Below are 13,962 nucleotides of genomic sequence, written 5' to 3' on the forward strand. Positions count from 1 at the left end.
AATCCATCTTGTACCAATCCTATATTCATTCACCTCAGCCATCCAGCACATTTTCCGCCCCATACTATATACATTCCCCTTTTCACTTACCCTCCCATAAACCAGAGGGATAAAATGGAGACGTGACAGGTTTTAATTATTGTCATCGCTCACCGTTGTCAGGTTGGGCGGCGGACTATTATTATTGAAGCTGACGGGACGCAGCTTGCTCTAATTTCAATCACGAAAGAAAACATTGCCTGCCTGCCTGCCTGCCTGCCTGGCCCCTGCCGCTTTGCTTCGCTCTCTATCGCTGTGCTTGTTGTTTGTTTTATAATTATGATATATTCGTGTCTATTTCTCTTTGTTTCCATTGATGTTGTGGTTTCTGTTCAGTTTGTTTTCTACGAGGTTTAAACAACAACAAAACCATACAGTTGAAAGTACTATTCTTAAAACTATAACAGCTACCACTACTACTACTACTACTACTACTTCTACTATTACTACTTCTACTACTGCTGCTGCTGCTATACTACCAATTCCATTTCTACAACTACAATAATTATGACTAGGCTACCATTCCTCCTCCTCCTCCTCCTCCACTTCCTCCTCCTTCTACTACTACATTGCTACTACTACTACTACTGTCGCTACTACATGCGCAGCCCAATAACTTATGTACATGTTCGGTAGTTCTCGTAATGAGGGTATACACACAATTTTTTTTCAGATCCTCGCTTCTACGTCATCACTAGTGGCAAAATTGCGTACTATCTGGCCAACTCCTAATTCTCGCTCCACACACTTTATAGCCCATTGCTCCATCGCCAATACTTTCCAAACTGCGTACTAACAGGCGAACTCCTCCTAACTCTCGCTCCACACACTCTCCAGTCCAATGCCTCATCGTCAATACTTTCCAAACTGCGTACTAACTGGCGAACTCCTCCTAACTCTCGCTCCACTTGCTGCCCCATCGTCAGTACTCTCAAAACTGCGTACTAACTGGCGAACTCCTCCTAACTCTCGCTCCACACACTGCCCCATCGTCAGTACTTTCAAAACTGCGTACTAACTGGCGAGCTGCTCCTAAATCGCCTCTGAGGTGTGGGCCGGCTACACTTTACATCGTCAGTACTTTCAAAACTGCGTACTAACTGGCGAACTCCTCCTAACTCGCCTCTGAGGTATGGGCTGGCCACACTTAACAGCCCATTGCCCCATCGCCAGTACTGCGCCTCGCCTCGCCCGGGCCTAACACGGCTACTCTGACACACTAAAATGCGGGCCTCATGCCAAACAGACAGACGGACCGATCGCTTCTACCTGTCCTTCACGCTACCTGCCAAGGAGCTAACACCGGCACGCACACGGGAAAAAGATAGGGAATTGTATACGAGTCTTTTTTTTTCTTCTCAAGCATTACGGAATGATAATAGCATAATACCTTTCTCGCGTTTATGATAGTTTTCAATACAACTGGGAGTGTTTGTGAAAAGTTTTGTGCTAAAGGTATTTGTGTTAACTTTTCTATATTTCCTTTTCTTTAATCATTATTTTAAGCCCTTTTTATATTAATCGTACTTGTTTTCCTATCGATTCCTTGTTTACAAGAGCAAGTTTTGACCATATTTTTCTTGGCGTGTCTCTCCCCACTTTTAGACTTGGCACAGTAGCGTAAACAGTGCACGCGGGGCGACCTCAAACTCGTCGAGAGACACTAAAATGTTCGCCCCCCCCCCACCCCTCTCCCTCCCGTCCAGGCTGACGCGGCCTTGCCCGAGTGCCCTTCTGCCCCTGTACTCTTAGAAGCAGGCGCTTGGAACAAAAAATGATGTCGTTGGTTTGGGTCATGTCTTCCTGGTCCATGCGAGTTGATTTATTTGCACTCGGGGTTGACAGCAGTTTATATAACCATGCTTGTACACGCGACATATTGTTTACCAACAATGGGACGCACGGTGATAAACCACAAGGAATTAAAAACAAAATTATACCAATCAATAATAATAATAATAATAATAATAATAATAATAATAATAGTCGTCACGGGACAGATCACAGGGCAGTGGAAACACAACAAGGGAAACCCGATCCTGCGTTTATCCGGCGGGCGCGCCGCGCCCCGGCTGGCTGGCGGGGTAGGTGTTCGGGAGTGTGACCAGCCAATAAACTAACCTCCACGTTGTAAATGATGCGACACGTGATCGGGACGGTTTCCAACAACAAAAACGACCTCGGCGATGCCAACATTTTTAGGCGACGCTCAAAACACAGACCTTTAGAGCAGCAAACAACAGGCGGACGGGCAGAACTCATAAACACACACAAAAAAATATACAAATAAATGACCATGTGCATGAATAAAATATATAACAAATAAACTAATGAATATATCAGGTAAAGTAAAGGCAAAGTTGTGGCCTCATCCCCTTCGCATTGAGGCTGTGGAGAGAAGAACCCATTATCAGGGGACACAGGCCAGGTGTGACATCAGGGCTACCTACCACAGTTTACTTTTCCTAGGTTTCCCCAGGCACCCAGTTACCAACCAGCCCGAAAATATACCTTCTGTTGTCTTTTCTTGAGAAATTAAGTACACGAAAGAGGATAAGGTTCGAGGAATTAACTTAAATTTATCTACTACCGTTGTTATTGTTATTAATATTCATCTTTTTATTATTACTTTCATTCTGTTTCTGTTTGGCTAATAATGCAAAGGGCACAGGTTGGGGCTATTATTATTATTATTGATATCCCTATTATTTTTCTGCAGGAGTGCGAGGCCGTGGAGGTGAGGGGGAGTAACAACGGCGGGCGGCAGAGATGGAACCGCCAGATCGAGTTCATCCTCTCCTCCCTCAGCTACGCCGTTGGGTTGGGCAACATCTGGCGCTTCCCGTACCTCTGCTACATGAACGGCGGCGGTGAGTAACCTTCGACTACCATATTCATCAGTTACTATCAAGTTATCATTATGGCTTCTCCCAACGTTTTCCACCTGGTTCTGGTATTACTGTACTCCACCCAGCTCTTATATGGGTTTTAAATTCCTTATATCAATCTCGTTCTCTGTCTACTGTGACTTTTACAGTTCATAGGTCGTCATTGTTACCTTGTCCATCTGTTATTAAATAGACGTATGAGATGGCGTCTTCACATCCAATTCTTATTCTTAATCACTTAAGTAATCTTTAAAGAAGTGTCCCAATAGCCCCACAAGGCAGTGCTTTCAAAACTTTCTCTTCTGATATAAGATTCTGCTTTATATATCAATTTCACGGCCCATTCTCAAGTGTTGTGACAGTTATGTGTGTCGTGAGCTAGAGGACCTATATCCTGAGGTACTCTATCGTGAGGCTGCTGCTGCCTGGAGCTTAGTTTTCTATTTTGTTAAGGAGTAGTGCCCTAGTGACCCAGTGAGTCTAGGCTCTCGCAACCCGGCGGCGTAAGGGATCAACCCGTGCTTTGAAGAATGAGAGGATTTAAAATGGGCGCTAGGGAGGTGTTGTAAAACTGAAAGTTGAATCGCAGCTAGAAAAGAAAAATTATATAAGCACTAATAATGGATGAGGTGGAAATGGACACACACACACACATCAACAACAGCAACAACCTCTCCCACCTTCCCTCCCAGCCTTCCATTATCCCTAACTAGAGATCAATACCTGCGTGTGTGTGTGTGTGTGTGTGTGTGTGTGTGTGTGTGTGTGTGTGTGTGTGTGTGTGCCAACTAGGACAAACCAATCCATGCAAACCATCAAGAGAAGTGATACATTATTTATATTTGAGCTTATCTTTTCGTCTTTCGTGCATTCACATTTTTTTTCAACATTACTTTTTTTTAACATCCGAGTTATTTTATTCATTGGGTTTATATTTATTGGTGTCTATAAAGCCGAAGTTCACGAGGTTTTATTAGTTACATAATGGCTATTCTTATGCGTTAAATAAAGTTCCTATTTTAAGTGTTGCGCGTCAGCTACTCCACGTCTGCTTGGCTTTCCACTAAACTGATAACGTTGCGAATCCATCAAGCACTTAATTTATAGCCTTAATATACCGCTTAGAGACCCGTATCACTAAGAATAAATATGATAAGCAAGTGTGTGAGCCAACCAGTGTGTTATTTCCCCCTCCTCTTCTCACACCCCACGACAATTTCAATAACAGATAAGAAAGTAACGTTGTGGGTCCATCAAGAACTTCATCACTCCCTCCCGCCTTCATATACCCTTTTGAACTCGATATCACTGGGAATACATACGATTTGTAAGTGCTTAAGCCAACCAGTGGGGATTATTCCATCATTCTCCTCTTCTTTCCACACCCCATGACAATTTTAATAACAGATAAGAAAGTAAAGTGACAATTATTGAACTGATAACGTTGTGGGTCCATCAAGCACTTCATCATTCCCTCCCGCCTTTATTTTCCCTTTTAAACTCTATCACTGGGAATACACGATATAAAGAGTTCTCTTCAGTTACAATGGCAAATAAAGAAGTAAATTTACAATTGAACTGATAACGTTGTGGGTCCATCAAGCACTTCATCATTCCCTCCCGGCTTCATATTCCATTTCAAATTCTGTATCACTGGGAATACATACGATTTGCAAGTGTGAATTATTCCCTCTTCCTCCTCTTCTTTCCACACCCCACGACAATTTTAATAACAGATAAGAAAGTAAAGTGACTATTATTGAACTGATAACGTTGTGGGTCCATCAAGCACTTCATCATTCCCTCCCGGCTTCATATTCCATTTCAAACTCTGTATCACTGGGAATACATACGATTTGCAAGTGTGAATTATTCCCTCTTCCTCCTCTTCTTTCCACACCTCACAACAATATTCAGTAACAGATGAGGATGTAAACTGATAATTATATGACACATTGACCCGTCTGGCATTGTTTCAGGCGCCTTCCTCATCCCGTACGGCATCATGCTGGTCGTGTGTGGCTTGCCGCTCATGTTCTTCGAGCTGTGTCTGGGACAGTTTGGCCGCGAGGGACCCATCACGGTGTGGAAGATATGCCCGCTCTTCCAAGGTGAGTTCTTCCCTTGTATTGAGTTATGTTGATCTTTACTGGGCGGTCAGCAAATGATAACGAAGATATGTCTGCTCTTCCAAGGTATGTTCTCTTTTAATAGATGAATGTTAATCTTTATTGAACGGTCAACGAATGGTTACGGAGGTATATCTGCTCTTCCAAGGTAAGTTCTTCTTTTTAATAATGTTAATCTTACGTGAACGGTCAACAAGTGGTATTGAAAATGTGTCCGCTTTTCCATGGTTAATCTTTACTGAGCGGTCAACATATGGTAATGAAGACATATCCGCTCTTCCATGGTTAATCTTTACTGAGCGGTCAACATATGGTAATGAAGACATATCCACTCTTCAATGGTTAATCTTTACTGAGCGGTCAACATATGGTAATGAAGACATATCCGCTCTTCCATGGTTAATCTTTACTGAGCGGTCAACATATGGTAATGAAGACATATCCGCTCTTCCATGGTTAATCTTTACTGAGCGGTCAACATATGGTAATGAAGACATATCCACTCTTCAATGGTTAATCTTTACTGAGCGGTCAACATATGGTAATGAAGACATCCGCGCTCTTTATGGTAATGAAGACATATCCGCTCTTCTGGTTAAATCTTTACTGCGGCGGTCATATGGGTCATGGTTAATCTTTACTGAGCGTCACATGGTAATGAAGATAACATATGGTAATGAAGATATATCCGCTCTTCCATGGACATATGGTAATGAAGATATATCCGCTTCTTCCATGGTTAATCTTAATCTTTACTGAGCGGTCAACATATGGTAATGAAGACATATCCGCTCTTCCATGGTTAATCTTTACTGAGCGGTCAACATATGGTAATGAAGATATATCCGCTCTTCCATGGTTAATCTTTACTGAGCGGTCAACATATGGTAATGAAGATATATCCGCTCTTCCATGGTTAATCTTTACTGAGCGGTCAACATAAGGTAATGAAGATATATCCGCTCTTCCATGGTTAATCTTTACTGAGCGGTCAACATAAGGTAATGAAGATATATCCGCTCTTCAGTGGTTAATCTTTACTGAGCGGTCAACATATGGTAATGAAGACATATCCGCTCTTCCACGGTTAATCTTTACTGAGCGGTCAACGAATAGTAAGTAACCCCAGTGTTGTGTCGTCGCCAAAGCAAACTCGACCAAACAAACGTGACCTTTCCAAAACAGTATTCTAGCATCTATAAACGGTTATAGGGCCGTAATTTCTGGTGGGACTAGGGGGGCCATAGCCCACCCAATGTTTTCTATATAGGCCCTTTTATTCACATTATCTGGATGGTAAAACTCAAAGCAAATGGTTACCACCTGTGTATAGATGTTTCCTTTACCGTGAAAACAAAATCGATAGCGTACCTACGTCTCTCTCTCTCTCTCTCTCTCTCTCTCTCTCGTTGTTATTAGAATGAACAGGAAGGTATACACGAAGCCTAATAATACTCACCCCATATTATTTGAACATCACACTAACCCTCCGGCTCCTAGGCTAAGCGAAATCAGTGTTTAATGTGACCTCAAAATGTGTTGCTCAGAGAAGTATTAACTTTCATATTTAATTTGTATTGTATTGTGTTTGTATTAATATTGTGCTGGCCTTCGCTGGGACACTGGAACACAACGAAATAAAAGGTTTTCATCGCTAACAAAACACCCGCGCTTCCAGACTATTTCCGAAGGCTGAAAAGGAGAGTAATCGGGTTTTCATGAGTTTTTTTTCACATCCATTGTACAGAAGAAGGGTCACACTACCACCAGGGTCATTAAACTACCCCTGGAAATGCCCAAAACGCCTACGAAAGCCTTGTTACGTGCGGGCTGTCTTCTCAAACTTTTCGGCGCCCAAGATCACCTGTTTCACAAGGCTTTCGTGGGAGTTAAGGGCATTTCCAGGGGTAGTTGTACGACCCTGGTGGTAGTCTGACTCTTCTTCTGTACCATGATCCCCAAGAAACACTCATGAAGACCCGACTGATCTCCTCTGAAGCCTTTGAATTTGTTAATCTAATGAAATAGTTGATATGAGGGGAGGACAGCATCTGTAAATACCTAGCCTGAACTGATCGATGTTAGGAAGATGAAAGAGATAAGGACATAGCTAGCTGTTACACACTTCCTCACCTAATCACAGTGTGCTGGCCACCGCTGGAACACAACGAAATAAAAGGTTTTCATCGCTTACAAAACACTCCGCGCACTTCCCCGCCCTCTCACTCCCCCGCGCGCGCCAAACTGAAAATTATCCTCCTTTCTCTCCCTTGAATTCTGTCACTGAGCCTACGCTTTCTTTTCTCTCCCTCCCTGTTTTCCCTCTCCTTTCTCTCTCTTTTACCTTTTTTTCCATTCACCTTCACTAAATTTTCTTCTCTTTTCTTTCCCTTAATAATTTCTGTCCCTGAGAGATACGATACTGTGACCAAAAACTGTACCATTTCTTTCCTCTTTATCTTACCGAGGCTAACATGAAAGAAAGCTCAATTATAAACACTTAAAAGAATACTTGGTTTATGAGATACTTCAATGTTAAAGAAAATACGATCACTTTGAGACTAAAAACTGTATAGAGACTTGCTTCTGTTCCTCTTGCTCTTTCCGAGGCTAACATGAAAGAAAGCTCAATTATAAACACTTAGAAGAATACTTGGTTTATGAGATACTTCAATGTTAAAGAAAATACGATCACTTTGAGACTAAAACCTGTAGACTTGCTTCTGTTCCTCTTGCTCTTTCCGAGGCTAACATGAAAGAAAGCTTTATTATATACACTTAAAAAGAATACTTGGTTTATGAGATACTCCAATGTTAAAGAAAATACGATCACTTTGAGACTAAAAACTGTATAGAGACTTGCTTCTGTTCCTCTTGCTCTTTCCGAGGCTAACAAATGAAAGAAAGCTCAGTTATAAACACCTAAAAGAATACTTGGTTTATGAGATACTTCAATGTTAAAGAAAATACGATCACTTTGAGACTAAAAACTGTATAGACTTGCTTCTTTTCCTCTTTCTCTCACCGAGGCTAACATGAAAGAAAGCTCAACTATAAACACTTAAAAGAATACTTGGTTTATGAGATACTTCAATGTTAAAGAAAATACGATCACTTTGAGACTAAAACCTGTATAGACTTGCTTCTGTTCCTCTTGCTCTTTCCGAGGCTAACATGAAAGAAAGCTCTATTATAAACACTTAAAAGAATACTTGGTTTATGAGATACTTCAATGTTAAAGAAAATACGATCACTTTGAGACTAAAAACTGTATAGACTTGCTTCTTTTCCTCTTTCTCTTACCGAGGCTAACAAATGAAAGAAAGCTCAGTTATAAGCACTAGGATAGCCTACTTGGTTTAAATATCAGGGAATAATGATATGCTTCACTGTATTAATAAAAATAGAATTAGGTAATGACAAATTTGAGACTGGAAACTTTAGGACTTGCATCTTTTTTCTTTATTTTCCTTTATTTTCAGCTTTTACGTTTCGCTGTAAAAAAAAATTAATGCTACAACTTTGAGACTGAAAACTGTAGGAATCGCCTATTTCTTTTTTCAGCTTTTGCCCAAGAGGTTCTGTGCTGTAAAAAAATAATGCTACAACTTTGAGACTGAAAACTGTAGGAATCGCCTCTTTTTTTCTCTTTTAACAGCTATTACCTGTGAGATACTTCGCTGTAAAACAATGTTATAATGTGAGACTGCAAACTGTAGGACCTGCATCTTTCTTTTTTCTTTTCCTTCTCTTGCCAGCCTTTACTCAGGTTTTTTATGCTTTTCCATGGCTTGACCTCTGCCTAACTGCAGATAATTGCTGACCTTTCATGACTTAATAATAATAATAATAATAATAATAATAATAATAATAATAATAATAATAATAATAATAGGCAAGTAGATCTTCCCTCTTTTACCCTAAGTGATGAATGAATGGGCCACAAGTTACTTAGCTACACTTAGGCAACATCACCTTACTGTTTTCTAAGTTAAATTCTGTTGTGTGTTTCCAGGCATCGGCTACGCCATGTTCATGATCAGCTTCTATATTGGCTGCTACTATAACGTGGTGCTGGCCTGGGCCATCTACTACATCTACTCGTCATTCACGCACACCCTCCCATGGACCTCCTGTGGCGATGAGTGGCGTTCAGAGTGTAAGTAACTTCTCCCGAAATTGACCTCTCTTTCGGCCACCTCATTTGATTCTTTTTTAGGAGCAGCGAGTAGCGGGCTTTTTTATTATTGTTTCCTTTTTTTTGTGCCCTTGAGCTGCCTCCTTTGTTGTAAAAAAAAAAAAGTACTATAAGGCATCTGTGCTCACTTGCATGTACATTTATCCTGCTTTCTTTAATCTTGCTCCTTCTCTGCCTTCTTATATTCTACTCCCTCCTGTGGCAAAATGTGGTGCTCAGAGTACGAGGCAGTTGTGTTCAATTGTAATCATGTACATTTATCTTGCTTTCCTTCATCTTTACTCCTCCAACAATAATGGTCCAAGCAATAATGCTCCTGGAATTGATCTCTGAGGACCTCTGAGTGACACACTGTTGCCTTTTTTTTTTAATAAAGGTCTCCGTCTAGTTTCCAAATGTTCCACTGATGCTATAACTTCAGATCTTCTCTAATATTCTTCTGTGTGGAACTTTATCAAAACAAGAATGTCCACAGTATGGCGTTCCTTTAGTATTTGAGTCCACCACTCGGCAATGGAGCTGTTGATTCTTAGGTAATCTTGAAGTAAGTTTAGAAGTCCACTAAACACTGAAGCTGGTTGTATGCAGGGTCAGTAATTGTACTAAATGACATTTCTTAAACCAAACCATGTAACGGCCTTCTTACCCTCAAAAATTGGTTCAAGTACTTTTCCTACCCAAGTGAGAGTGACAGTTTCTTTTCATCCCACACAGACTGCAAAGAGTTCAACTCCCGCAACTGTTCCCTCAACGGAGGCATCATGAACCTGACGGGCGCGTGCATCCTCCCCAACATGACCACGCTGGAGGAGTGGGACAGCCTCAACCACACCACCAGCCTCCTCAAGAGCCCTGCCAACGAGTTCTTCCAGTAAGGAACTAACCAGCCTTCAACTAGTGATACCCAACACTCTCTTGAAGAATGCTGGAAATATATTCGTCAGTCTAACACATCGTAGACTTTAACTCGTCCACTGCCATTGGCACGGATTTGTCTTTCACTGGTAGCCTGGAAACGTATAGTCCCAGGTCTTTCTTTGCCTCAATGTGGATAGTGGAGTGTTTCCTATGTGGTATTGGTATGCTGGATATCCCCTCCCAAGGTGCAGGACTTTACATTTTTCTTAAATGAATCGTAGCAGCCACTTTTTGTTTCATTTCTGTAGCTGGGTGAGGTCTTCTTGTAGGAAATCCGTAGTCAAGGGGTTAACAGATTAACTTTTCCTTGAGTACACACAGCAACTCAAATCCCTTCACTGTTCACAGTAATCATGTGCTGGACATCACCGATGGCCTGCACGACTTGGGTGGCCTGCAGGGAAACATTGTGCTGGCCCTGATGGTGGCCTGGATCATCGTCTACCTGGTCCTCATCAAGGGAGTAGAGACGTTTGGCAAGGTGAGGGATTACCATAAATAATGGAGACTCTACTAAGAAATCTGTAAAGTTTTTCTTGGATATGCTGGTGCAGTAAGCTGTTGGCAGCATGAGATCAAAGAGGATGATTTGCAAATAGTGTGATCTACATAACTTTCAGCCAATAATCATCTGGTAGTGTAGGCAGATCTTAAATGAGAGAACTGCACACACCAATGAGCCAAATTTGATGGCAAACACTTACATGTAAAGAACTGCACAAATTCAGATGGCACAAGCTTGTATATCCACCAAATTCTTGTACTCTTCAGAAGCCCACTGTACTGAAAGCAAGTTAGTTAGCATGGGCCTCCAGTACCATGAGAGAATCTCTTGGTAACTCTGAATGACTTTTCCTAAACATGCTAGTAGTGGAAGAGTACATCAGCATAAGTCTCACATACTATGAGACTCTGTGTAGAGAATCTGTTATGAACTCTGAATACATTTACTGAGATATGCCGAGTACGAGCAATTCTATGAGCACAAGCCTCAGATATTATGGAAATTCACTAAGACAACTTGCTGAGAACTCAGCACATATTTTTTCGATATGCTACACTGTAACCAATGAACCTCTGCCTCCTTCCAGGCCGTGTACTTCACCGCAACATTCCCGTACTTGATCCTGATTGTGCTGCTGGTGCGGGCAGCCACCCTGCCCGGCTACATGGACGGCATCAACTTCTACCTCACGCCCAAGTGGGACAAACTGTTGACGGCTGGTGTGAGTGCAACGAATTTCTCTCAAAGTCAAGCTCCTTAGATGTATTGCCACTCTTCTATCATACATTATTCTATATATACTCATCATACTTGTTAGCAAAGAATACACGAGAAACTCACAAAAAGGATGAGGCACAGTCCTCCCACATCATAAACAACAGACAAGAGAGTGAGCAAAATGAAAAACCAATGACACATACTTCAGTTGTTTTCCTACCACTTCTTGTCTTGGGGTTCAGTTAACTTGTTGTGCAGACTGTACCTTGCACAGAGCTCACCGAAGAGGTGGAGAAGTGTGAGGAATGGAGACAATAAGCAATAGAAGAATTACTGGCATGAATCACTGACATCTGTATCCCACTTTGTCCTTAGGTGTGGGGTGATGCTGCCATCCAGATCTTCTTCAGCCTGTCTCCATGCTGGGGCGGCCTCATAACACTTTCATCCTACAATAAGTTCAACAATAACTGCTACAGGTACAGCAAGCCTTTCACCTTCAATGTAACACCTGCAACAAGCATCACCTTAACCTTTATGTTGGTTACTTTCATGATCTCCCTGTCTCCTCACAACAGAGATGCGTTTGTTGTGTCCATCGGTAACTGCCTCACCAGCTTCTTTGCCGGCTTTGTCATCTTTGGCATCATCGGGTTCATGGCTCACGAGCTGGGCTTGCCAGTGGACAAAGTGGCTGTGCAAGGTATGTAACAAATAACTTAATCAAAGGCATTTTCTCTCAACTCTCTTTGAGGATAGCATATCCCAGAGGTAACTTGGGAAAGGAATCTTCCATAATTAAGCCTGATTTTTTATGGTCAAAGTACACTTCACTGCACACCCTGAATGGGTTTTGGGGAAGAAAGAAGTTGCATCCCAAGGTTCAGTTGGAGGATGACACGACATCACCTTTCAAGTCATCCAAAGGACTCAACTTTTCTGCCCCTTGCTATTGTTGTCTTGCAGTCAGTGTGTGCAGGCCTTGTGGAAGGTCTTTCCTTTGGAGGCTGACTGCCACATAACTTTTATTTGATGTACATTAAAGCTGAATGATGGATAATGATGCCATTTTATTCTGTTTATCACGTGACAGCATGTGAAGCACTCAGTCTCCTATTACCTACAGGGAATTTTGACTCACCTGCTTTCTTTGATTAAACTTTGGCAAACTACCTGTCTGTATCCTAAAGAAAACACTGAGTTGCCAAGCGTCACACCATTGTGTTGCTCTGTGGCATGTGAGTCAACCTGAACATCAAAGGTCTCCATATTATAGATGCTACAGTAAGTCAAGAAACAAAAGCCATCAATGACTTCACTTTTCACATGACAAGATTAAGAAAGTTTAAAGTAATGTAACAAGTCAACAAACATGCACACATAAAAACAACTAAAAGGAAATAAATTTTGTGTCAAAAAACATTTTTAGCAATTTTCATCCATCCCAGTACTAAGAGATTAGCACTCCCTTATCAAAGCTTAATCCTTAACTTTAATTCTATTACCAGAAATCAAAGGATAATTATCAAACTTCATACATCATTGTAAGTACCATAAGTTCCCATCCAATGTTCCTTGACCAGGGGTGACAATGGTATGTATCCACCAGTGACTCTCGGCAAACATACTCACAGTTTTTGGTTAGAGTGGTCTCAGGTAAGCCATTCGTACAGGTAATGCATGCGGAGGCAACCAATAAAAATGCAGGTGTAATAGGACCTTCGCACCAATGGTATGTATCTCTTTGATGTCCTGTACATCCTCACTTAACAGCTATTTCTGAAAATTTTCAGTATCATATCAAATGTGGTTAGTTACCTCAACTGTTAAGTTGGTTACCAAGAGAAAATCCCTGATGGATGGTTGGTAGGTATGGCGAGACTATTGTTGGCACCCTCCACACTGGCCGGCCCAGCGCACCTCTGAGGGAGACAGGTATTTCCGTGCCCCCAGGCACACACACCCACACTCACAGTCACCAAGGGTGTCGTTCCACGCGTGCCTTTGCACGCTGGCCTCGACACCACCATCATCACTGGTAGGGTGGCTCTCCTCCTCGATCAGCCCTCTGATGTGGAGTCATTTTATGCACGTTCTAGGAGCGGGCCTGGCGTTCGTGGCTTACCCCGAGGCCGTGGCCCGCCTTCCTCTGTCACCGATGTGGTCCATCTTGTTCTTCGCCATGTTGCTGACTCTGGGTCTTGGCACGCAGTTTACTATCCTAACCACCATCATCACCACCATTACTGATGACTTCCCAGCCCTGCGTGGCAAGAACTTCAAGTGAGTCCACCCGCCAACACCTCAGCTGCAACATGCTCCTTCCCACCTATTTGTGTATTAACTGTATTGTGGGATGCACTCACTCACCTCTGGTATGTTACAACATGTGTGTGACTAACCTTCATTCATGGCAGGATATCAGTCACCCTCTGGAGCTCATGGCCACAGGGCCATAATTACTGTATCTACCCATGTTTTATATGACCATTTCTTCCCCTGCACAAGCATCAAATATGCAACAACTGCAGGTGACCAGAAATGTGGGCACGGACTTTATTGCTTCAT

General features: G+C 42.1%; 1 protein-coding gene and 1 long non-coding RNA gene across 5 annotated transcripts in view; one reads left to right on the forward strand and one right to left on the reverse strand.

Annotated features, from left to right (window-relative positions):
- LOC126987049 (uncharacterized) overlaps positions 1-9,062 on the reverse strand; it is a 26,819-nt gene extending 17,757 nt beyond the window's left edge. Inside the window, exons 1-2 of one of the 2 annotated variants that reach the window (XR_007740128.1) lie at positions 8,186-9,062; positions 7,190-7,624 (exon numbers count right to left, since the gene is read on the reverse strand). This is a non-coding gene — a long non-coding RNA (uncharacterized LOC126987049). Of the gene's footprint in view, positions 1-7,189; positions 7,750-8,185 lie in introns of those variants that run through there. The other variant, XR_007740127.1, reaches the window with a different exon arrangement.
- LOC126987045 (sodium- and chloride-dependent glycine transporter 1-like) overlaps positions 1-13,962 on the forward strand; it is a 57,769-nt gene that overhangs the window by 36,715 nt on the left and 7,092 nt on the right. For all 3 annotated transcript variants that reach the window (XM_050843718.1, XM_050843719.1, XM_050843720.1), the window contains 9 exons: positions 2,759-2,909; positions 4,907-5,038; positions 9,072-9,215; positions 9,969-10,125; positions 10,521-10,653; positions 11,264-11,398; positions 11,770-11,873; positions 11,973-12,097; positions 13,494-13,677. In XM_050843718.1, coding sequence (XP_050699675.1) covers positions 2,759-2,909; positions 4,907-5,038; positions 9,072-9,215; positions 9,969-10,125; positions 10,521-10,653; positions 11,264-11,398; positions 11,770-11,873; positions 11,973-12,097; positions 13,494-13,677 — 1,265 coding nt within the window. The remainder of the gene's footprint in view (positions 1-2,758; positions 2,910-4,906; positions 5,039-9,071; positions 9,216-9,968; positions 10,126-10,520; positions 10,654-11,263; positions 11,399-11,769; positions 11,874-11,972; positions 12,098-13,493; positions 13,678-13,962) is intronic.

Source organism: Eriocheir sinensis, chromosome 63 (assembly GCF_024679095.1).
Source record: "Eriocheir sinensis breed Jianghai 21 chromosome 63, ASM2467909v1, whole genome shotgun sequence".
In the NCBI taxonomy this organism is placed as follows: domain Eukaryota; kingdom Metazoa; phylum Arthropoda; class Malacostraca; order Decapoda; family Varunidae; genus Eriocheir; species Eriocheir sinensis.